This window comes from Lolium rigidum, chromosome 2 (genome assembly GCF_022539505.1).
Source record: "Lolium rigidum isolate FL_2022 chromosome 2, APGP_CSIRO_Lrig_0.1, whole genome shotgun sequence".
NCBI classification, from domain to species: Eukaryota; Viridiplantae; Streptophyta; class Magnoliopsida; order Poales; family Poaceae; genus Lolium; species Lolium rigidum.
In genome coordinates, this window is record NC_061509.1 from 26,686,552 (window position 1) to 26,711,692 (window position 25,141).

General features: G+C 49.2%; 2 protein-coding genes and 1 non-coding gene across 3 annotated transcripts; 1 reads left to right on the forward strand and 2 right to left on the reverse strand.

Moving 5' to 3' along the window:
- Nucleotides 1-1,389: 1,389 nt before the first annotated feature.
- TRNAV-AAC lies at nt 1,390-1,463 on the reverse strand. The gene has a single exon. It is a non-coding gene; the product is annotated as a tRNA-Val (tRNA).
- A 4,088-nt stretch (nt 1,464-5,551) lies between these two features.
- Nucleotides 5,552-7,816, forward strand: LOC124689395 (probable metal-nicotianamine transporter YSL8). The gene is made up of 2 exons (XM_047222937.1): nt 5,552-6,213; nt 6,346-7,816. Exons 1-2 carry the CDS (start codon nt 5,552-5,554, stop codon nt 7,814-7,816), a joined length of 2,133 nt encoding a protein of 710 aa, XP_047078893.1.
- A 3,827-nt stretch (nt 7,817-11,643) lies between these two features.
- LOC124689396 (putative disease resistance RPP13-like protein 3) lies at nt 11,644-15,028 on the reverse strand. Its single transcript, XM_047222938.1, is given in 4 exon segments — nt 11,644-13,226; nt 13,229-14,384; nt 14,547-14,652; nt 14,881-15,028. Coding segments are annotated over 4 exon segments (1,632 nt in total). The 3' UTR covers nt 11,644-13,004.
- Between the last annotated feature and the right edge of the window lie 10,113 nt (nt 15,029-25,141).

Genomic DNA, 25,141 nt, shown 5'->3' on the forward strand with positions numbered 1-25,141 from the left:
GCGAGGAGGAAGACGAAGTGGTGAGGAGAGGTGAAGGAATGAAAATTTACCGAGCCGCGGGGGTATTTATAGGCCACGTGCGGAGATTCGGGATTCGGATCCGACGGTTGAAACGGAACGGTCGCACCATTGGATGGATGACACGTGTCTTAGGTCAAGTGCGGTAAAACGACGTGGAGGTAATTTGACCATGCGCCCCCGAAATTTCCGGCTAAAGATTGGCATTTGCGAAAATTTAGCGCGGGAAAAAGGAGGTTGTGCGCGGGAAAAACGGAATTTCCGTTGTGATACCTAATCTGAAGACGAAGAAATTCCGAGTGAATGAACCCGGAATCAAGTAGAAGTTTTTGAAGCTCTTCAAGATTCTCTTCGGATCCGAGCTGAATGAAGCCGGAGGAATGATGAATCTCGGAGAACTTCGGGGGCTACTGTTGTGGGTATACTTAATGGGTATATCAACGGCATGGCCCAGATCCGGCAAGCCCGGGTGGCCCATAGATGGTGGTGAGGCATGTGGCCCATCGGGCGGCCCAGTTGCTGTAGATCCTGAAGGATGAAGTTCAGCCCAGGAACAGGAAGCCGGATCTCAACCGACCTACGAAGGAGGCCGGATCCGTGACAGCCCATGAAGTATCCGGATCCAGCACGTACCTGGAGGAAGGCGGATCCTTGACGTACACGGCAAGATATTGTACCGTAGTTAGGCAACTTGTATTCCGGCTAGGACTCTCCATGTAAACCCTAGATCCGTGCGCCTTTATAAGCCGGATCCCGGGAGCCCTAGAGGCACAACCACAACTCATTGTAACAACGCGAAGCGCCCGGATAATTCCGGACAAGCAGCGAGTAGGCCCTGTCATCGTGCAGGTGTTCCGAAGCTGGGTAACTCGCGTACCACCGTCCCGTGCGCACTCCGCCCTATGGCCCCTACTTCTTCTCCCCCTCGTGAGGATCCCTCCTCCAAGGTACCGTCGATTAGGCAACGACACCCTCCGAGGAGCAGAAGATCAACAAGTAAGTATAGGGGGAGAAGGAGACGACCTTGCCATCTCGAAGCTGATGGCGCCGGTGACGATGCCGGAGCCGCCGTCGAGCAGGCTGGTGGCGACGATCCACTGGAAGGACCTTCCTGCTCCCCAGCCGCCGGACGACGAGACCGCCTTGGCTCCTCCTCTGATCCCTTCCTCGTTGGCATCCGCCTTCGCGACACTGGCGTAGGTCGCCGTTAACTGATCGGATTAAAATAGTTGTGCTCAATGTTTTGTTTACTAGACCTTTCCGATCTCGGCTGGTGGCGCCGGTGACTACTAGGACGGAGACGGCGGCCACAAGAGGCCGAGCCACCCAGCGCGTCCTGGTGAAAAATCGCAACAACAAAAAATTTATAAATGGCTTCGCCCGGGTTCGAACCGGAGACCTTCAGTGTGTTAGACTGACGTGATAACCAACTACACCACGAAACCGCTTTTGTATTGATTAATGCCATGCGTTATATGTACCAATCGATTCTGCCATTTTACATTGCTCCTCGTCACGTCTGCCCTAGCATTCTCTTGCGATAGCACATCTGCCCTAGCTGGAAAGACATCGACCGGAATGTTGAAGAGCAGAGGTCAAAGGGAATCCCGTTGCCTCACATTTCACATGGATGGTATTGACGGTTGTCCCAGCGCGCACTCGAGATCAAGCTCATGAGAGTGCTACACTTTTTGCAATTCTCTGGTGGATGGAAGATTTGAATCTGCAAATTGTGAACTGGATAAGTTGGCGGAATAAGCGTGCCTTTAAATGTTGTCAATTTTCAGATTTGCACTTTTTTCAATGCTTTTAAGCGCCCAACCTCAACTTTTTCCGTCCTTTGCCACTGACCGGTGATGATCAGTTACTTCTAAAAGGAATTAGCTTATCACAGAGCATGCCACGGACTCATTGCTCCGAAAGATAATCTGTGTTCGGTGTTCCTCCTGGAGACTGCAAAGTCATTTGTAAATCTTCAGACGCCTGCTCAGGTTTCGTTCAGCTCATGGTGGCAAGTTTAACTCGACAATGTTCCGCTAGTTCTATGAAGACGGCAGGGTCAAGCACCTCACCATCGCACCCTACACGCCGAAGCAAAACGGCATTGTCGAGAGGAGAAACCGGACCACTGTGGAAATGGCATTGTTTGCTTCGTGCCCGCCACTTTCGGGGGGGGGGGGGAGGAGGAGGAGGAGGCGTTGAAGACGACAGTGTACCTGCTCAACCGTGTTCCCATGCGCAACGTCAATGGCATGACACCCTACGAAGTGTGGCACGGCAGGAAGCCCGTTGAGCACCACTTGCGCACGTTCGGCTGTGTTGCCCACTCCAAGTGCCTCGGGCCAAACATCGAAAAACTCGCTGATAGATTGACCCTGATGATCTCTGTTGGCTACGAGGAGGGCTCGAAGGCGTACATGGTCTACGATCCCATGACGAGGAAGGTGTGTGTCACACGCGACGTCAATTTAGAGGAGCAAATGAGGTGGGACTGGATGGGGGCGGCGAACACAGTTGCGCCATCCCCGGACAAAAATCTGGTGATTGTCTACCCGACGACCCTAGTTGGATGATCGCAACACCGTGTGCACCCAACTTCTAAGTGGTTCATCGTTGAGCATGGCTGCACCATGCAGGACGTGTCCACATCAAGCAGGGTCAAAATGGTGGGCACGGCGCCAATCACGGACATGGACGCCCTGCGAACGGTAAGAGTGGCGAGATTCGTCGTCGCACTATGGATGCCATATCCCGCGTCAATGGAGGACGGCTGGGCCACGCCACCCAGCCACGACTATGAGCGACACGACCTGGACCGCACACCGCCATGGTACTATAAGATCCAACACGTACTTGAGCATATGGACGCGGAGAAGACCGAGCATGCCACGCTTTGTCTCATGGCGGCTGAAGAATCAGCAGGAGGTGCTAGAAGGAGGCCATATACGTAGTTAAATCTAAGGTGCATGATATGCATGTTGATACTATTATGGAATCTCGTGATGCAACATTTTTTGAAACTATGAAAGATATGCATTTTCTTTGAAATAATTCCCGAATCTAGTACATCTAATAAGTATATTTTTGAAAACCACAAGAGGATGTTAGTTAGAAAGATGACAATGAAGCTCCTACTAGGAGTAAGAGACATGGTTGCAAAATCTTTTGGAGATGATTTCATTGTGTACCTTCTAGATGATACCCCCACGTCCATTGCAGAGGCATATGCATCGCCAGATGCAAATGATTGGAAAGAAATTGTCTATAATGAGATCGACTTCATTCTTTCTAATGGAACCCAGAGCTATGAGAACTACCCCATGGTTGTGAGCATATGGGCTGCAAGTGGGTATTAAAAAAGAAGCAAAGGCATGATGTTACTATTGAGAAGTAGGCGTGGTTTGCAGCAAAAGGCTAGACACCGAGAGAAGGCGAAGATTAATTACTTCAACACCTATTGACCTAGCAACCATTTGAGTAATAATTTCCGTGGTTGTTTCTTATGGTCTTATTGTCAATTAAATGGACTTAAATACAACTTTCCTTAGTGCAAAGTTGGAAGAGGAAATCTATATGATTTAGCCTGATGGGTTTATAGTAAAGGGTGAAGAGAGAGATGTGCAAGTTGCTAAAATAATTATACGGCCTAAAGCAATCACGAGCAATGCCATGAGAATTTTGATAGATTTTTTATTTCTCTAGGCTTTGTTATTAATGAGGTTGGTACAAATATGAAAGTAATAAACTAGGTTAGGTCTTTCTTGTCAGTGAGAATTGATATGAAAGATCTAGAAGAAGCTGGTGTAATTTTAAACATAAGATGATTAAGAACGAGAATAAGATTACTTTAACTCAATCTCATTATGTTGAGAAGATATTAAGCCGATTTGGATATATTGATAGCAAGTCTTTTTCAACACCTTATGACCCCAGTGTGACACTACGAAAGAACAGCAGGATCTCTATAGATCAATTGAGATATTCTCGGATCATTAGCTTACTCATGTACTTATCGAGCACGATAAGGCCCAGCGGCTCTTTTTTGCGAGAAAGTTGAGAGTATGTTCATGTCAAACTTGTGTACTGGTGACAGCTCACAAGTGAGTGACAAGTGCTGTGAGTGCAAAGTTTAGTCTAACATTGAAAGTTTGGAGGAAGTTACATCATCTTATAATGTGGGTTGATACACCACTTGGTAAGTGAGTGAGAATAGGAGTGGTATACACGCTCTCCTCCTGCACAGCTTGCTCGTCTCCCCTCGCCACAGCGTGCGCCCCGGTTTGCGTGATTAAGCCTCTAGGCAAGCTTTATTTTTGTTGTTCAGGAAAACCGAGTCCTTGAAGGACGCGTCACAATTAGTCGGTTCGGATCGCTCCTGGATCGTGCGTTACTATAACCGACTCGAAACGTGTGACATGGGTGTGGCCCACGTTGCGTAGGGTTTCCTGGGCCGCTCTATATAAAGTCATGTGTGTGTGCCACCCAAACACACCTTACACATGAGTTATGGTTTTGCCACCTCTCTCTGTATGTGCTCCCACCGTAGTCTACTACATTCCTCTTGTTGGTGTGCACCGGCGAATAGGAGAGCATGTCTGTGAAACCACTCACCTTTGTGATTATGTAAAGTAGAGGGAAAATTGGTTTTATGACTGCTCAAGGTCTCCATCGTGGGCCGTCTTCCATCCAAATCGGGCGGTGCTGCATATTGTTGTATTCGTGACCATCTACTTCGACTCGTCTTCACCAATGTCGTTGACGCCGCTACATCGACTACTACTTCATCTACCACCGGTTGGTACGTGCGGCATGATCCCCTCCTTGTTTTAGTAATGGATGTTGTAGTATATGCATCGTTGTTGTTCATGTTGATTAGCACCTCTAGAATGTTCGAGTTTCATGTGATTGTAGTTCATGTTGTTGTGTTTAATATTTTTGGAATTATAATCATGGAACTATTGACTAATTATCCAACATGCTCATCTCTCCCAACACGCTACCATTGTTGTACATTCAAGAAATTTTAGTTACTACTTCCATAAGATGTATTATTATGTGATGGAGGGAGTAGTATTAAGTCAAACCCAAAAAAAAAGTTCTAAATCAAAACAAAGTTGTGGATTGTCAACAAAAAAAAAAAGCAAAGTTGTGGAGCTATCCAGGACCCGCGCCAAAATTAGGCATTGGCGCGCACGAGGACGGACGACGACCATCCACCGCTTCAGCTTGCAGCATGACCACAGGAAAATGCTAATTCCTCTTCCCTTAGTAACAATCATAATTACCAGGAAAAATAACTAGACACACTTTCGATCTCCTTCTCCGGCCTCCCTGGCAGATCGATCTCGAGGAGGCCGGCCAGCCGGATTAATCACTGCATCCATCTCGTCGCGCGCGTTGCATCGACAGGAAATTGATCTGCATCCATCCGTCGTCGATCGGTCGACCGTAACGTACGGGCCATCAGGCAGGTGGTGGTGGTCGCGCGGCCGGCGGTGTGCAAGAATCCTATCCGGCGGGGAGCTAGCGACAGATGATGGAGCCAGCGGAGGGCTCATCGCCGCCGCCGCCCGCAGCGCCTGCGCCTGCGCCGCTGGCACCGGCAGCGGCAGCGGCAGCGCGGGAGGCGATCTCCATCGAGAAGGCCTTCGAGGGCAAGACCCTGCCCGCATGGAACGAGCAGATCACGGTCCGGTCCGTGGTGGTGAGCGCGGCGCTGGGCGTGTTCCTGAGCTTCATCGTGATGAAGCTGAACCTGACCTCCGGCATCGTGCCCTCCCTCAACGTCTCGGCGGGGCTCCTGGCCTTCTTCCTGATGAAGACGTGGACGTCGGCGCTGGAGCGGTGCGGCGTGTTCCCGCGGCCCTTCACCCGGCAGGAGAACACGGTGGTGCAGACCTGCGTCATCTCCTGCTCCAGCATCGCCTTCTCCGGCGGCTTCGGGACGTACATCCTGGGCATGAGCAGGAAGATCGCCGAGGGGTTCGACGAGGCCAACAACAGCTTGAACGTCGACGAGCCGTCGCTGTGCCGGCTCATGGCGTACCTGTTTCTGGTGAGCTTCGTGGGGCTCTTCTCCATCGTGCCGCTCAGGAAGATCATGATCATCAGCTACCGGCTGACGTACCCGTCGGGCTCCGCCACCGCGCACCTCATCAACAGCTTCCACACGCCCCAAGGAGCCATCCAAGCAAAGTAACTACTCCTCCTAAAGTTTGTTCGATTTCTTTATGTCGATTGTTGCATGCGACATTCTGCCGTACGCGCGTGGTTGCAAAGATATATACGAATATGAATGTTTGAACAATATATTTGTGTCTGTGACAGGCAGCAGGTGTCGATACTGTTCAAGTCGTTCATGGGGAGCTTTATGTGGTCGCTGTTCCAGTGGTTCTACACGTCGGGGAACGGGTGCGGCTTCGGGTCGTTCCCGACGTTCGGGATGGCGGCGTACGAGCGGCGCTTCTACTTCGACTTCTCGGCGACGTACGTCGGGGTGGGGATGATCTGCCCCTACATCATCAACTTCTCGCTGCTCATCGGGAGCATCATCTCCTGGGGGATCATGTGGCCCTACATCGAGAGCAAGAGAGGGGACTGGTACGACGCCAGCCTCCCCAACAGCAGCCTCCACGGCCTCAACGGCTACCAGGTCTTCATCTCCATCGCCATGATCCTCGGCGACGGCCTCTTCAACTTCTTCTCCATCCTCTTCCGGACCTCCTACGACATGTACCTCAAGCGCACCGGACGTGCCAAGGCCACCGCCGCCGGAATCCCTTTCGCCGGCGCCGGCATCATGAACGCCAACGAGAGGCAGGCGCTCAGCTTCGACGACCGCCGCCGCACGCAGATCTTCCTCAAGGACCAGATCCCGACCTCCGTCGCCGCGGGAGCCTACCTGCTCCTCGCGGGCATCTCTGTCCTCGCCATCCCGCACATCTTCCGGCAGCTCAAGCCCAAGCACGTCTTCTGGGCCTACGTCATCGCCCCCATCTTTGCCTTTTGCAACGCCTACGGCACCGGCCTCACCGACTGGTCACTCTCCAGCAGCTACGGCAAGCTCGCCATCTTCATCTTTGGCGCCAACATAGGAGCCAAGGATGGTGGTGTCATTGCGGGCCTCGCCGCCTGCGGTCTCATGATGGGGATCGTCTCCACCGCCTCCGACCTTGTCCAAGACTTCAAGACGGGGTACCTCACCCTCACTTCCCCTCGCGCCATGTTCGTGAGCCAGGTCGTGGGTACTGGCCTCGGCTGCATCATCTCCCCCGTTGTCTTCTGGATCTTCTACCAAGCATACGACATCGGCTTGGACGAGGGCTACCCTGCCCCCTACGCCAAGATCTACCGCGGCATCGCCCTCCTTGGGACCAACGGCTGGAACGAGCTGCCTAAATACTGCCTCAGGTTCTGCCTCGCCTTCTTCATCCTCGCCATCGCCATCTGCGCCCTCAAGGAGGTGGCCAACTCCAAATGCTGGTGGATCCGCTTCTACATCCCTAGTGCGCTCGGCATGGCGGTGCCCTTCTTCCTCGGCTCCTTCTTCACCATCGACATGTGCGTGGGGAGCTTGATACTCTACATGTGGCAGAAGTCTAACCCCCTACACGCGCAGACGTTCGCGGCCGCGGTGGCGTCGGGGCTCATCTGCGGCGACGGGATATGGTCGCTGCCGTCGTCGATGCTGTCACTGGGAAACGTGAACCCTCCGATGTGCATGAGGGTCTTCGACGCCGAGACCAACTACCAGGTGGAGAATTTCCTCTCGACGCTACCCGAAGTTGTCGCCACATGATGATCCATATATCATGGATATACATACACTTCTCAGCTACATATCCATACACGTATCACTCATTTCCTGGTTAATTGTTGTAGGGTACATAGTACTATGTTCTATAATTCATTGATCATGAATTCCCACCATAGGAAGCTCAAGGTTTAGCCAGTACGGTGTCCTAGCCAGCTTTGTAACGTGAGTACATGTAGGAAATGGTATGTGTGTGTACAATTGTGGCATTCACTCATTTGTTTTCTTCAGGAGTTGATCGGTTATTCTTCATCTTCCTTACATTGTTAAGTGTAGATTCATCCTTGTCAAGACAAGAGGTGTTTGGCCAAAATGTCTGTTATAGCTCACATATTACTACATATGCTGTAAATAAATGAGCCCTGCCTATAAGGGTTGCGCTGCCCACAGATGGACATCATGGAGATCAGGGGTAATCTAATACGAGTATATCTTTAACACACCTGACCATTAATTCTTGCAGAAATATTGCAAAGAACAATGAAAGTTTGTGTCATCATGATTGAGTTTCAAAACGGATCCGAATGATGAAACAATCTAAAGATTAACTGAGGACGTACAAAAATTCTCAGCGCACAGAGAATACTGAGAAGCCTTGAAGCTTAATTAATGCGTACGGAGCATTAGTGTACTCCATCAACGTGAGATGTCGCCTACTAGAGAATTAAGAGCATCTCCAGTCGCGTCCCCCAAACCGTCCCCCAAAGCGATTTGGGGCGCGCCGGACAAAAAAGCGTTCCAGCCGCGTCCCCCAAAGCCCATTTTTGTCCGGCGCGGCCCGATACGGTGTCCGGCGCCCCGAGCCCGTCCCCGTCCCACAGGGGACGCTCCGGGGACGCCGGACACAACGAAAGCGAGGCGGGGAGTGGCGGGGCCGACGCGTCGGCGGCACGAGTTAATTTTAACCTAACCGTCGCCTACCTCGCGACGGAAGTTATTCGCGCGCAGTGACACACGGCGGCATCTTTGCCTTAATGGCGACGGAGGGGCAGGCGAGACGTCTCGTCGGTGCTGCGCGGCCTCCACGCGTCGCCGGCGTTCGCACGCACCGCCCGTTCCCGCGCGATCTTCCCGCCTCTTCTCGTCTGTTCCCGCGCTTTCTTCCCGACGCCGGCGTCTATAAAAGGTCTCCCGGCTCATCAATGGTAGCCACCACACCCCGCCGGCAACAAACACAGCCCTCGTCGCTCCACAGCTGTCTCCTCCATCACCAGTGGCAATGGCGAACCGCCCCGGCGATGGCCACTTCCCTCCACCACCGTCTCCTCCATTGACGAGCCGGCAGCGGCGTGCGGCACTCGAGGAGGCACTCGAGGAGGAGGCCCGCCAGCGGCGTGAGGCGCAGCGGGCGGCGGATCTAGCGGCGTTCTCCGCCCCTGCCTCCGCAGGCTGAGGAGGCCGCCGCGGCAGCAGCGTGGCAGGAGCAGCAGTGCGACACCGTTGCGGCGTTCGACGCCTCGACGGGACAAGAGGCGCGACGGCGCCGGTACCGGGAGGAGATGGAGCAGCGATGGGCTGACGAGCGCCGGCGCCAGCGCGATGAGCGGCAGGCGCTGTTCCGCGAACGGCGTGACTCGATCGAGCGCCGGCGGCGTGAGTCGATCGAGCTCCAGCAGCAGGCGACGGCGGAGGAGCGTCGACGGCGGGAGTCGGCGCTTACGGCGCTATGGGGGAGGCGGGCGGAGCAGTTGGCGGCGGCCGACGCGTATGCGGCGGCGATGATGGAGGCGCCAACAGATGTGGAGGAGGAGGCGCCAATGGAGGAGGAGGCCGAGGCGGAGGAGACCGAGGTGGAGGACGACGACGACGACGACGAGTTCGACTGGTCCGACGACGACGCCCCGCACCCGGACGAGACGGCCGATCAGCAACGCGCCCTCGTCGAGTCCTTCGAGTCGGAGAAGAAGCTCCGGGACGACGCCCGTGCCCGCGAAGAGGCGCAGATTCGTCGCGCCGTCGAGCTCTCCCTCCCGCCGGCCCGGCAGGGAGGGCGGAGGAGGACTATCGGCGGGAGCGGCACCGTCTGGCCACCGCCGAACGCAAGGAGAGGAGGCGCGCGCAGGAGGAGTTGCGGCGTAGGGGAGGCGACGACGGGGCGGGGCCGTCGAACGCGCCGCCGAGCGGTCAGTAGCCTAGGTTTAGATGAAATCTAGCCGTTTTCATTCAAACTTTGTAATATATAATCAAAATTGAATGAAAACCTTTATTTTCGTGCACAAATATTCATTTGGGGGCGGCGTTTGCGGGACGCGGCTGGGGAGCGACGTCCCCCAAACGCGGCACGAGCAAAACACGTCCCCCAAACGCTCAATCCGGCGCGGTTTGGGGGACGGTTTGGGGGACGCGACTGGAGATGCTCTAAGGAAGCGTTGGAGCAAACAGAGTTGTAATTATATGATGTACACAAGCTGAATACGATGTCAGGAATTGTAAACAGAGAGCATTAACAAAGCAGCATTATTAATTCCAGAAAAAATGAAACGAAATATTGCTGGACTGACCATTTATCATCGGTATGACCCTTGAGTTGGGCATGGATCTCCATGACGTTCTACGCGGTGTCTCGCTTGAGGAAAAGACCACCTTCAACCACGGAGGTTCACGGGATGAGGAAGCATCTAATTAATCATGTTGGCTTTTCTCGGTTTGGTATGCTGCGTCTCTTCCATTTTTATATTTTGCCAAAAGCCTTGAAGGACTTCGTGCGTCACCTGGTTTTTTGTCGCTAATTTGTGTCGGACGCGACGGCTGATGCTTATGTACCACAACACATAGCAGAACTGAAGAAATAACCAGTGTACAAACATGTTCTCAGCTTTCCGGCCTTCTACGCATAAGCAGGACAGATGTTGTGAATCACAATTACTTTGACTCCTTACATAGTCTCCGTTAAAATAACCATTCTGAAGAAAACAAAACTAAGCATTCAGTCAACTGTCCTGGATATCACTGTCACTTCGGTACTTCAGCTGGGAGGGCCCTGCTAAAATCTCATTTCTGAAGTTGCTACTGGATACTAACAATCGTGAAATTTATACTATCTTTTGAAGAAAATCATGCAATGGTCTAGCTTGACCAGGTTGGAAAAAAAACCTGATTTGGCAAATGACTGTACAATTATATAGAGGGTATAACAGACAGTGTAAATTAAAACAACCACCTGGAAGAATCTTTGCTGTTGTGCATCTAAACAAGTCACCAGTATGAAACTGGAACTCTACATGTCTAAGACAATGGATACAAAAACAAATGCTGGTACGCCAATTAACTTTGGGTAGCTACCAGATGCACAAACTCTTCTCGGCGGCTCGAGAAAAAGGAGAAACTTTGTTCCAGTAGACCTTCTGAAGAACACTAAATAATGTGGCAAACTTTGAGAGAACTCGGATGGAACTAAACAAACAGGGGGTGTTTGATCAAGCTGTAAGTTACCAGCACGGTGCAGGAAGGAGGCAGCAGCGAAGAAGAGAAGAAACATACATCCCCGATTCCATCAGCATGAATTGTACGTGTATAACGGACAATCTTGGCTGGTAGGGACAACAAGGAAGGTATGGATAGTAAGTGTGTCGTAGTCATAGCATTACATCTTGGCTACTACCGTCAGTACTAAACAAAGAGATGTAAAGCATCTGACCTGTCACTGGTCGGTGGCATGACCGCCACATGGGAGGAGCTCTCTCCTGCTGCTCCTCCTGCTGATGATTCCACTTGTGCATCCTTGGATCCTTGGAAGGCATACCCAGGGTCATGGTGGCTGAAGCTCCCCTTCAGTCTTAACATGGGACTATTGGGGTGTTCGTCCACCTTTCAGCACAGCAAGATTGGCCACTTTACCACCATAGCCAAGTGAAATCTCCTTGAGCCTTGGAAGGCAATTGATACCAATAATCCCTGATTTCAACAACGCATTAGATATTTCAATCATTTCCATGCGAGGTGAGGTGCCATCCTCAAAGTTCGCCTCTCTCAGACAATCATGCAGGCTGGCTCTGAAAATAAAAAGTTTTTTGAGATTTGGGAATGCTCCAGTTCTGAAAACTAGGATCTCACCAATGTAAGAGTTCCATCCAAGACTAAAGAGCATGAGGTTAGGCAGTGCCCCTAGTATTTCCATGGGCTTACCTTCTTCCGTTAGTTGGTTGTCCTCTAAGTGAAGCTTCACCAAATGCATCAGACTGCCAAACCAGACAGGAACCTCCCCAAGGTATCCATACAACTTCAGAGTTCTCAGCAGGGGAGGAGAGGAAACCACATGCAGCCACTCGAGTGTTCCACTTCCATCCGAGGTAGGAAACATAGAACCCCTTACGTGAAGAGAGTGGAGTGCGGAGAGATTCTGAATGGCATCACAGAGTACATTGCATTTTTGCTTGGTGGCCCCTTTTGTTGCCACACTTAGTTTCTTCAGCTGCACAAGCCCACCTAGCTCTTTAACGGTTTTCCTACTGGTTCGGTTGATGTCCACGACCTCTAGTATTTCCAACTCTTTTAGGTTGCCGATTCCTCTTGGCACCCTCACACCTATGGACCTGGACCAACAGCTAGATCAACCCATCTGTTGTTCAGCAACCACCTCGGCACGAACACTAGGAAGAACCAAAGGTGTGAATACCATTGGAAAAGAAAATGTGCTCCCCAGACAATCCTTAGGATTATCCATGTCAAAGAATCTGTAGCTGCTTGCTCTAGTACAACAAAGACTATGTAGGCTCTTGAGATTACAAATCTCAGTTGGTATTTCTGTAATATAACTATCTCTTATGTTCAAACTGAGCCAGCCTTGTAACTTCCCTATGGATCTTGGAAGTTTATAGATATATGAATTTCCTCCAGGAACATAAAAATTCACATACTTCAGATGGCGTAGCAATCCTATGTTGTTGATATCTTTTTGTGTGACTCGGAACTGTGCATTCTCTAGATCCAAGGCTCTGAGCATTCTCAAATCAGGTGAACTCACTGGAAGTGATTGCACCAAGGGCCTCTCACCGAAAACGGTCAATGACCAGACATGGCTAAAATCCATGTCTATGTTTTGGCACTTGCTACCATGGCATGCTACATGGCGGAGGGTCTCCTCTGTAACACTAGTTACATCATCTCCTGCCACGTACACAAAATTTTCATCTCTAGAAATTGAGACGATGAAATCACGCACAATATCATGGACTCAGCAGCTCTTTACATCTCCTTCTATGCTTACTCTTGATGCTTGAATCAGGCTTCGGTTAATCAACTCATTAAAGTAAGATTTTCCCACATCCTCAATGTTAAACCCAGTCCTCACTCTAACAAACCCCTCAGCAATCCATCTTTCTACTACACGCCTCATCTTGATTTCCCAATCCTCAGGAAAGATGCTTAGGTACAACAAACATGACTTGAGATGAGATGTGGCAAGTGGTTGTAACTCAAAATAACAATCCTCCTAACTGCTTCAAGGCTTGGGTTACTCTCAAGCTCTGAGGGGAGTTGGTTATAGACCTTCTCCCACTCTACAACCTTTTTAGTGGCGAGGATACCTCCAATTGTGAGTACAGCCAGTGGTAAACAACCACACTTTTTAACTAGTCGTTCAACTAAGTCCCTGAACTTCTCATCTTTCTCCGTGTCTTCATGCAATTTCCTACTTTTTTTAAGCAAATTTGTCGCATCAACTGAATCTAAGGGTTTAAGGTGATAGATAAGGGATTCAGGAGTACATTCCTTTGCTAAGCCAACATCTCGCATTGTTACGACTATTCGACTACCTTTCTTGTTACTACTAGGAAAGATAATATCTTCAATCCACCTCCACGTATCTAAGGTCCACAAGTCATCAAGAACAATGAAGTACCTCTTATCCTTGAGCTCTTCTCTGAGGTACTCGGCGAGGTACTTTACTTGCATCACCTTCCCTTGAAGTTCCTTCAAGCATTTCTTCAGTGGCTCGACACCTAGAAGTTGCGCGATCATATCCTTGAGCATCTCTATCTTGAAAAATGACTGCGAGACTGTGATCCAAGCATAGCAAGAAAAATTATTCATAATATCCTCCTTACTTTCATATATCTTCCTTGCAAGAGTAGTCTTGCCCAAACCACCCATGCCAACGACACATATAACTTTGGCACGACCATCTTTAGTGTTGACATCCACCAGCTCAAACAACTCTTTCTTAGGCTTGGCAAAGCCCACAAGTTCTCCTTCATCGATGTTGCTAGACATTTGATTGCGAGCATCTTCTGAGTAGGAATCTACCTCATCAATGGTTCTGGAGCTCTCCATCTTGATTAAGTTGTAGTGTGTGTTCCTATTGCTCACTTCTTCAACTCTTGTTTTCAGGTTGCGAATTTGTACAGCGATCCGGCGACAATCTTTGAGCTTCATCAACCGTTTTGTCAGGCTTTGGCTCCTCACATGAACCATAAACTCATCTAGACAATCTTCTATGTTGTAGGACAGGTCCCTTACTTGTTCCGCCCACACCTTGAGTAGCATATCTCTGTGCTTCGTTGCTTCTGCAGTCGCCAAGAATGCCTGCATCGTCTTTAGCTCGTCTTTGATGAACCTGCCAAATAAAAGTTGGCGAGAAACTTAGAACAACTTTTGATCTACGGTTCATGGATGGCTACAAAAGTGGACCTAGTCAATAATCTGCTTTGGATCGAACACTTGATGAACTACAGATTTTTTTCACGCCGCGGCAATCTCCAACACCTTGCTTTCACACCTATCCTCGCGCACACCACCTAGATACTTCATCGGTCTAATCGTAGCCCAGAGCTGTTTGAAGTAGTCTGGGGACACAATTTTGAAGTAGCACCTACCATCAGAAGCTGTTTAGTTTGCAAATGATGGATACGCAACAATTATGTCAAAACTCATGCAGCCAGCAGAATGCCAATTGGTAATCAAGCCGTACTTGCGACACACTAATTGCTAGTCTGAATCTATTGCCTGTTGTAATTCCTATGCAAGGTTAGTCGCTGAACCTGTGGAATGGGTACAACGCAAACAGCAGGCACGTAAAAACATTGGGTATTACACTTCGAGTAGATAAATACCTAAATTATTGGCGTCGAAGACCTCCAGGAGCTTGCGGGGCGGGGACCTTGCCGAGGGAACTGCTCGATTCCGACGGAGGAGCCTGAGACCGCAGCCTGCGCAGGCGACAGAGGCGGCGGAAGGAAAGCGGTACTTGATGTTGTCCATGGCCTGCTTTGTAGATTTAATCAGCTGGGGAGCGCCGTCGCCGGCGGTAGATGTGCGGCGGCGCTGATCGGCTGATCCCCGGCGGCGCGCCACCGATTCCCCAAGGTGTCCCTGGACTAGTACATGGGCCTTTTGGTTGACCTCAGTAAGTGGGCCTTGAGCCCATCCTGATTGGGTCTTGGGAACTCCGGTCGGGTCTTTCTGCGTTTTTCTGGTTCGATCAGGTTATTTGGTTTTCTCATTTTTCTTTCTTGTTCTTTTCACTCTGGTTTTCTTTCAGGCTTCTTTTGTTTTTTCTAGTTTTCCGCCGGTTTTCAATTTTTAACTTTGCCAAGTTCGAATTTTAGATTTAAATTTTTTACAAATTTGAACATTTTGAGGATTAAATATTTTCGAAATTTGAAGCTTTTTTATTTGAACATTTTTTGAATATGATCTTTTTTTCATGTTTGAACTTTTATAGTTTTTTTTTTAAAAAATAAAAACATGGTTTTTTTAAAAAAAATGAACTTATTTGGAGATTGAGCTTTTTCAGATTTGGTTTTTTCCGAATTTGAGCATGTTTTGGAGCGCAACGTCTTTGGATTTGAACTTTTTTGGAATTTTAACATGTTTTGGAGCGCAAATTTTTGGATCTTAACATTTTTCACATTTAAACTTTTTCAGATTTGAACTTTTTGAATTTGAACATTTTTTGAATCTGAACTATTTCAGATTTTAACTTTTTTATGTTTGAACTTTTTTCAGATGTCACGCTTAGTTGTCCCACACGCGAAAAGAACTTCGAAAAAAGTCGAACGAAAAAAACGACTCACGCGGGGAACTCCATATATGGGTCGAGCATCAACTAGGGGTATGACTAGCTGAAGACCGAGAACAGACCGTCGGTCTGGTGGCTAGGCACGCGGGAGCGCATGCTGCCCACCCGGGTTTGAGTCTTGGGCTCGGCTGGTGCTCAGGAGTTTTCTTCTATAAAAATGCCAACGGTTGCTAGTGCCTGGGCTGGTCTCATTTTTTATTGACTAGCTGAAGACCGACCCTCTTCATGCGCGTTGTGCAGCCTAATTAGTGTGTTAAACAAAGTATAACAAAGTAATATTACTCCATTACTCTGTCCACATAAGGTATATATTTTGGTAGGCTAAAAAGACAACTAAAACATCTGACATTTACATCTAAAAAAATCTTATATTTAGTAAGGAAGGTAGTATAATGTTATAGCTTCACAAAAAATTAAAAAGATATATAGTACTGAAGTATAGTACGGTCAACATATAAAATTAGACTAACTAAACTAAATAAAAGCATAGTAAGAAAACTACAAAAAAAATACTAACCAAAATACACCAAAGATGGGGTACAAGTACATAGTAGACGGAGTACAAGTATACAAAGAACACCGACGGACGATGAACTGAAAACTAGGATGAGTGATAATAAGTAGAGGTTTGTAGATTGATTTTGTGATTATGTGTTGTTGCTTAAACGGTTATCACACCTCATATATATATAAAACGGTTGGACTTTCGTGAAAAAGGCTTAGGTTTACGTCTAAACCCTTAATTAGTTTCGATTCGGATGGTTTGGTTCGAACTTTCCATAAATGTTCAACCAAAAAGTGGTTTGTATCGTCCAACCGACTTTTGAGGTTGTAAATGAGCTTGAATCGAGATGATCCTAAATCAAAGTTGTCCGTCTCAAAAAGATGAAGAACTTTCATGTTAACCACTTTTCCATTCGAGAAAATCTTAGAGGTGTTTTGACTACCTTTATATCTTCGGGTCAGATTTGGCCTCGACGTTGCCCGGGTAGTACTTGTACTGGCTAGACACTGTTATGGCTACGAAAATTCAGAACCCGACTAGTAGTTGTATTATTTAGGCTGCATTCCATTTTTACACCTTCGATTGAGATTATTAAAAAATGCATTTGTATTTTTTTATACACCACAATATCTTAAGCAAACAAGCCGCCTCATTTAAAACCTTCCAGTCCCCCTAGGTACTCTGGTAAGGAAAAGAGTGCGTCAAAAACTTGCTGCTGCTAGTTCACAAAAAGGTTAACATCATTGGCTAGAAGCCCAACAATAAAATCAGGCGGATCCTCATGCCAGACTACTGAATGAGATCCCTCCGCTCTATTAGCTAAACAATAGGCTACACAGTTGCTATCTCTGGGGCTATAACTATAGATAACATGAGCAAAACCTCGAGACAGAAAGACACATTCTTCATAAATCGCCACAGCAGGTCCAGTTGAGTTTCCCTCTTGTTGCATTACCTCAATGACTTCCATGCAATCACTATTCACCTCAATTTTGGAGCAACCAGTCTGGCATGCCAGTAAAAGACCATCGTGCAACGCCCTGGCCTCTTCTGTCGCTATATCACCCACATGCGGTATCCCATTGGAGCTACCTGCAATGAAATTTCCATGATCATCACGGATAGCTGCTCCCGAAGCACCTGAGAAAGACTCAACTGAAAACCCTGCATCTACATTGAGTTTAGTATAACCATCTCTTGGTTTCTCCCACCCTTCCTTTCTCACTCTTGCATTTTTCTTAAGAGCTCTGTCATAGTTTAGTGTTAAAGACTGAATGGCCTAAGCGGATCTTGCTGGCCTCTGCACATGCTCCTCATGGACAAACTTTCTTCGCCCCCACCACATATACCAGCATGACATTGCCACTAGCTCCCTCAGTCCTATACCATTCAAAATCTCCAGTGTATCATTGCCCCGTCTCATGAGCACCTCAAAGAAACCTGAACCTGCCCGGTCTTCAGAAACCACCTCCTGTATCAGCCTCGAGAGGCCAAGGTTTTCCCATATTTCAACAACTCTGGGGCATTTGAAAAAAAACATGTAGAGTATCTTCGCAATGAACTGCACAAATGGGACATTGGCTGCTCGAAATAATGTGCCGATTAGCCAGTACCCCCTTACACGCCAAAGTGCCATGTAGTAATTTCCAAGAAAATATTTTGACCTTAGCAGGCACTCTGAGAGACCAAATATTTGCCCACACCGGGTTGATTGATAACTTAGACTGAGCGAAGCATTCGTTCTCAGTAGCTTACGACCATGTTGATGATCCCATTCTGTAAAATAAGCTAAACGAAAAAAGAATATGTCAGTCCTTGTATAGTTCCAGGACACAAAATCTCCCATCGTTCCCACTGCCAGCAGGATTTTTATGGTTCTCCCAACATCCACCGAGAAGAAGACAGGCCGGAGTTTCTCCTCATCCCAGGTTCTGGTGACTGTATCAATAAGCTCGGATACCCTCGTTACATTCCTTCTCCTAGGTGTAATCACTTTCCTCGATGGGTTGCTTGAGATACAGGCATCCCCCATATATCGATGTTTTCTCCATCCCCAACGCGCCAAATGTGACCTCTCTTGATTGTTTGGATACCCGCCCAAATGCTTTGCCAAGTGTAAGACGAGCCCTTCTTTAACCCAGTATTGATCAGATCTCCGTTGCGATAATACTTAGCTCTAAGAATTTGAGCACACAACGAGTCTGGCTCACACAAGAGTCTCCAAGCCTGTTTGGCCAACATCGCTAGGTTAAAACAGTGAAGGTCTCTCCCTTCTTCTTTGGTACACACATCTTTCACCAAGCAAACCAATGCATATGTTTCTGATTATCTTCATCTCCCCACCAGTAACGGGTCATAGCAAACCAAAGCGTTTGTCTCATAACTCTCATTTGAAGCAATCTTGAGAATGTCTAGTTGTAAGCCAAAAACGGCGTCAACAACCTCAACTCCAATCTTGCAAGATCTAAGGTGCCTTTAAAGCTTTTTTTCTAATCTTTGTGGGGCCTTCATCGTCCAAGTGACTAGACTTGCTTTTTTTTGAGAATTTCTCTGCATTCATATCACGGAAAGATACAAAGTTGTTGACCCTTACAAGCATGGAGAAACACAAACACAAAGGACCAAGAACACCCTAAGACCACCATAACCCATGAAGATTTCCGGAACCATGTGTCATCATCCCATAAACTTTTGAGAAGACCCCTACAGCAGAAAGAACTACAACCAAGCGCAAGCAGGTCATCATCTTCGACCACAGCGCAATTGCCACCACGCTGCTTCCTCCTTCCTTGACACCAGTGCCGAGAAGGCATGGACACCAATCCAAGACACCTGCAGCAGCTGTCGCCATCTTTGGCTTTGAGTACCGTGAAAAGTGTCCGTTCCGAAAGGAAGGGAACTCGAGTCAACCGACTGGTCCAGCACCGCGGCCGGGCCGTCCGCTCGGGCAAACCAGGAACTCCCTCCAGCATCAGCGCCGAGGAAGAAGAAGAACAGCAGCAGCAAATCATACCGACAAGGAGGAAGAGGGGTCTTTCTCCCGACCATCTGGCCGATTTTGGCGTCGCCACGTCGGACCACCTCCTCCCCTCGCCACCAAGGTCGGCCGGAAGAAGCTGCAAAACGTGACAGCCGCAAGCCACCAGAAGAACACAAACCCTAAAAAGGAAGACAGTGGTGCCATCTCCTTCCTCTTCCTCGCCACCACGGTCGGCCGAGGAGAAGGCAACAGCATCAGCACTTGACTCCAGGACAGACTCCGCAAACTCCACGGCAGGGTCGAAATTCGACCGTGCCCGGGGAATCCACCCTCCCCCGATCCACAAATCTGAGAGGAAACCAGGCCAGTGATACGTCTCCGACGTATCGATAATTTCTTATGTTCTATGTCATATTATTGATGATACCTACATGTTTTATGCACACTTTATGTCATATTCGTGCATTTTCTGGAACTAACCTATTAACAAGATGCCGAAGTGCCGCTTCTCGTTTTCTGCTGTTTTTGGTTTCGAAATCCTAGTAACGAAATATTCTCGGAATTGGACGAAACGAAGACCCGAGGGCCTATTTTTCCACGGAGCTTCCGGAAGACCGGAGAACATTTGAAGTGGGGCCACGAGGTGGCGACACCACGTGGCGGCGCGACCCGGGGGGCCCGCGCCGCCCTATGGTGTGGCCCCTCGTCCGGCCCCCGACTCGCCCTTCCGCCTACTTAAAGCCTCCGTCGCGAAACCCCCGATGCGAAAAAACCACGATACGGAAAACCTTACCGAGACGCCGCCGCCGCCGATCCCATCTCGGGGATTCCGGAGATCTCCTCCGGCACCCTGCCGGAGAGGGGATTCATCTCCCGGAGGACTCTACACCGCCATGGTCGCCTCCGGAGTGATGAGTGAGTAGTTCACCCCTGGACTATGGGTCCATAGCACTAGCTAGATGGTTGTCTTCTCCTCATTGTGCTTCATTGTTGGATCTTGTGAGCTGCCTAACATGATCAAGATCATCTATCTGTAATACTCTATGTTGTGTTTGTCGGGATCCGATGGATAGAGAATACCATGTCATGTTAATTATCAAGTTATTACATATGTGTTGTTTATGATCTTGCATGCTCTCCGTTATTAGTAGAGGCTCTGGCCAAGTTGATACTTTTAACTCCAAGAGGGAGTATTTATGCTCGATAGTGGGTTCATGCCTGCATTGACACTGGGGAGTGACAGAAACCCCTAAGGTTGTGTTGTGATGTTGCCACTAGGGATAAAACATTGGCGCTATGTCCGAGGATGTAGTTGTTGATTACATTACGCACCATACTTAATGCAATTGTCTGTTGCTTTGCAACTTAATACTGGAAGGGGTTCGGATGATAACCTCGAAGGTGGACTTTTTAGGCATAGATGCGGTTGGATGGCGGTCTATGTACTTTGTCGTAATGCCCAATTAAATCTCACTATACTTATCATGTCATGTATGTGCATTGTTATGCTCTCTCTATTTGTCAATTGCCCGACTGTAATTTGTTCACCCAACATGCTTTTATCTTATGGGAGAGACACCTCTAGTGAACTCGTGGACCCCGGTCCATTCTTTAATACTTGAAATACAAATCTGCTGCAATACTTGTTTTTACTATTTTCTCTCGCAAACAATCATCTTCCACACAATACGGTTAATCCTTTGTTACGAGCAAGTCCGGTGAGATTGACAACCTCACTGTTTCGTTGGGGCAAAGTACTTTGGTTGTGTTGTTCGGAGTTCCACGTTGGCGCCGGAATCTCCGGTGTTGCGCCGCACTACATCCCGCCGCCATCAACCTTCAACGTGCTTCTTGGCTCCTCCTGGTTCGATAAACCTTGGTTTCTTTCGAGGGAAAACTTGCTGCTGTGCGCATCATACCTTCCTCTTGGGGTTGCCCAACGAACGTGTGAAATACACGCCATCAAGCTCTTTTCCGGCGCCGTTGCCGGGGAGATCAAGACACGCTGCAAGGGGAGTCTCCACTTCTCAATCTCTTTATTTTGTTTTTGTCTTGCTTTATTTTATTTACTACTTTGTTTGCTGCATTATATCAAAACACAAAAAAATTAGTTGCTAGCTTTACTTTATTCACTATCTTGTCTGCTATATTAAAAACACAAAAAAATTAGTTTACTTGCATTTACTTTACTCATCATGTTTCCTTTTAATTTTACCACAAAAGACATACCGGTAGGACGCGGGTCTATAATTGGGAGGAACAATATAGAAGAATTTTTCACCCATGTTAGTGTTGACTGCCAAAACCCACCGGCGGGCAGCGGCCTTGTCAACACCGTAGAGCCGGGAAGAGCCTAGAGCTGCGGCTGGCTGAGACCCCTCCGAGCGACGGCCCGCAATGCTCTTCTGGTCACACGCGGTGTTGCGAAGTGCAAGGGCGTGCCACCTGACCTATACCTGGTCGGGAAGGTGATGAGGATGCCTCGCTTAGTTTCTGCGGGTGGCATACATGTAAACGTTAAATACGAGCCTCGATCGGCTCTCAGGTTATCCCGTGAATCGGCTCAAAGAGCCGATCCACCCATGATCCGTACGGGGTGCACGAATACTTGGTGGTCCCGCTTGATCAAGATGAAGCTAATGAGATCTACGACGATTTAGGGTTTTCACCGCATAATCGGATCATCCTACTCCAGGTTGGGCCTTGCGGCCACGCACGGTGCTCGTAATGCCGATCCTAAACAAGGCCAAAAACCAACATGAAGTTGATCCTAGGAACATCCCGTTTAGGACTTGCGAACGCCACCCTACGCGCCACTGGATCCTCCCCCCCTTTGTAAGGCCTAACTATTGCAGATATTAAACTAATTCTTGTAGAACAAGGAGCAATCGTAACGGATCAGATCTACTAAATAATGATCAAGCGGGGTGCCGCCCCCACACCTGAGGTAGGCGTGAGGGCGGCTAGATATGCAAGGGTTGCACTACGTAAGCATGCTTAAACGAAGAACAATGCTAACCCTAACACATCTAATGATAACTACGTTGCTCGCCATCAAAAACGCTTCAGTACGAGCAACGCATGAACAACGTGGGGCTTGTGCTGCCTAGATCGCAAGATGCGATCTAGGCAGCATGTCGCTTACTCGATAGAAACCCTCGAGACGAAGGAGTTGGCGATGCGCCGAGATTGGTTTGTTTTGGGGTTGAACGTGAGTTGTTGTTTATTCCATAAACCCTAGGTACATATTTATAGTCCAGGGGACTTTCTAACGTGGGAACATCCCATCGTGCACGATACAAACTCTAACCCTTATCTAAAACAATAAACTACTAAATAAAGATACACGGGCAATTCAGCCCAAAACCCTTCGTGCCAGGCCGCTTCAGAAATCTTCCACATGTAATCTTCCAAGCCCGGCCCACCTCTCGGATTTGTCTAAAATCTGGTGATAACACATGCCCTCCTGGTTTTGGAAATAACATTTCCAAAATCATTATGCTTTCCCTTCGAAGGGTCATGTCGTGGCGAGAGCGTGAACCGTTACAGAGCATCCGTCATCATTATGCCCTGTCTTCTCAGCCTTCTCTAAAAATTCCGACAGCTTTAGCATCGATCCCTCGGAAGTTGTAATGGCATTAAACCTTCACCGGATTTCTCATTATTTAACCGTGCCGATCGGTTAGCTCTCTCTATCCTCTATTCCATCCCAGCCTATCGGCACCAAAAAACCCTCTCCTCCTCGTAGCAATGTCTTCCTCTTCCTCTTCCTTCTCAAAACTCTTCCCCCAATCTTCGCCGAAGAAGAAGAACGAGGACAGCCTCCACCCCGCAAGTGAATCCCTTCTCCTCCGACAAGGAGGAGAAAGAAGGAGAAGCAAGCGAAGGCCAAGGCCTCCCCTTCCGCCCAGCTCCCGCCGCAGAAGCGCCCCCGCATGTGGGCGGACAGCGAGGACGAAGATGATGACGAAGAGGAAGAGGAGGAGGATGACTCCTCCTCCTCCATCGGGTATCCGCCGACCAAGCGCTTCCGCTCCCGGGCGGACAGCGAGGATGATGATGATGACGAGGAGGAAGAGGCTCCGGCCAAGGGCCGGGGCAGCAGCCGACGAGGAGCTCCTCGGGAGCGGCGCCGACGACGTCGACGGCGGCGATGACGAGGACAGCGACGACTAGTAGTATAGGACTAGTAGTAGCGAGGCACTAGGCACCGTATCCCTCTTTTGAGAGCCATCGGCTCTTTCTTGTAAAGCCGCTCCTTGGAATTAATGAAATTGTTCTTTCCATTCATCTTTTAATCGCCCCAATTTCATTCCTTCCGTTTGTCATGCTAAGACCGATAGCAACGCGTCGGACTTCTTTCCTTTTCTTGCGAAGCAACAGCACAGTCTAAGCCCCGTACTAGACGACGGCTTTTCCTTCCCAGCTCCTCCCCGAGACGACCATGATGCAGCTCGCGGCCGAGGTGACTCTAATCGGCTCTTAAAACAGTGGCATCTTCCAGGCTTGTTGCCCCCCGAGTCTTAGCCGAGGCAAAAATAGAGCTGTATGGACCTAGGCTCGATCATGTCTGAGGGAGCTCCTTATGCCGAGCTAGCCGATTAAACATAAATCGGCTTCCCAAAGCAGAGAGCCCTCAAGGTGAGCTGCCCCCCCGAGTTTCTTCGGCTCCGCCGGCCGGATAGGCTCCTTTCCTTTGATGGACCCGATGCAATCCATCCTTGACCTGATCCGCACGCCCATGCTGCTCCTGACATTGTTCTTGAAGAAATCTCCCTTGAGTCGATGGCCATGCATCGGCTGTCATATCCTTAAGTCGATGCCTGCTGCATCGGCTATGTTCGAAAATTTTCGAATTTTCACTTTTTGTTTTTACGGCCGACCTGTGCATCGGCTCCCATATTCCAATATCCATCAACAGAAGATGAGAGGCTTCCGTTGCACATCCTCGTATTTTATCTACCTGGGTCCCCCCCCGAGCCGATTCTGTCAAGAGAATTGATGGTATCGGCTCGTGTTGGATAACATGTTGAACCCGAGCGTGAATGGTGGGTGAGGATAATTTTGGCCGATTGCTGGAATCGGCCTCCACGTTGCTTGCTCGTTGAAGGTTTTGTAAGTTCCCTTCATAAGTTTTTTGGGGCCGATCACAAGGATCAGCCTCTCCTCGATTTGCTCATTGGTTTGATCTTGCTACTTGGTCAGCTGGATAAAACCAACCCAACCTCCGACTTGATGCGCTTGCTCGTCGTCCACCTTGAGTGCTCCGTAGAGTCGTGGAGCGCTACGCTCCGTCGGCAAGACGAGTACCATGTTTGTGCCAGCCGATGTCTCATCATCGGCTTTCCTCCGTTTAGGGCGCCCCTCCCTTTTCCGTGGACGACCCTCTTCATCCAGGGTTCGCCGAACCTTTGCAGCCCGATCAGGCCGTGCCTTCCTTAGCGTATGCAGGTACAACCCCTCGGCTTCCTCTAGGCCGCGCAATCGCTGAACCCCGCGCTTTTGGGAACGGCTGAGTCCGTCGGGGCACCACCTTGGCCGGTGGTACCTATCTTCTTCCACTTCTCCCTCGTCTTCCGAATCCTCAAGATCTGCCCAACGAGGTGACTCGGCCGCGTTTGCTTTGTGGCGGGAGAGGCCCTAGGCGCTCGAACACAGATACGTTGGCTGCCTCCTTCTTCTTCTTGTTGGATTCTGGGCAATTGCCGATTGCGGGCAATCGGCTCATCCCTGAATCCCAGCAGTGTCTGAAGAAGGGGCAGTCCCAGTGTCTGGCGTTGTCATCTTGCTCCCTTGATGCTTCCGTGG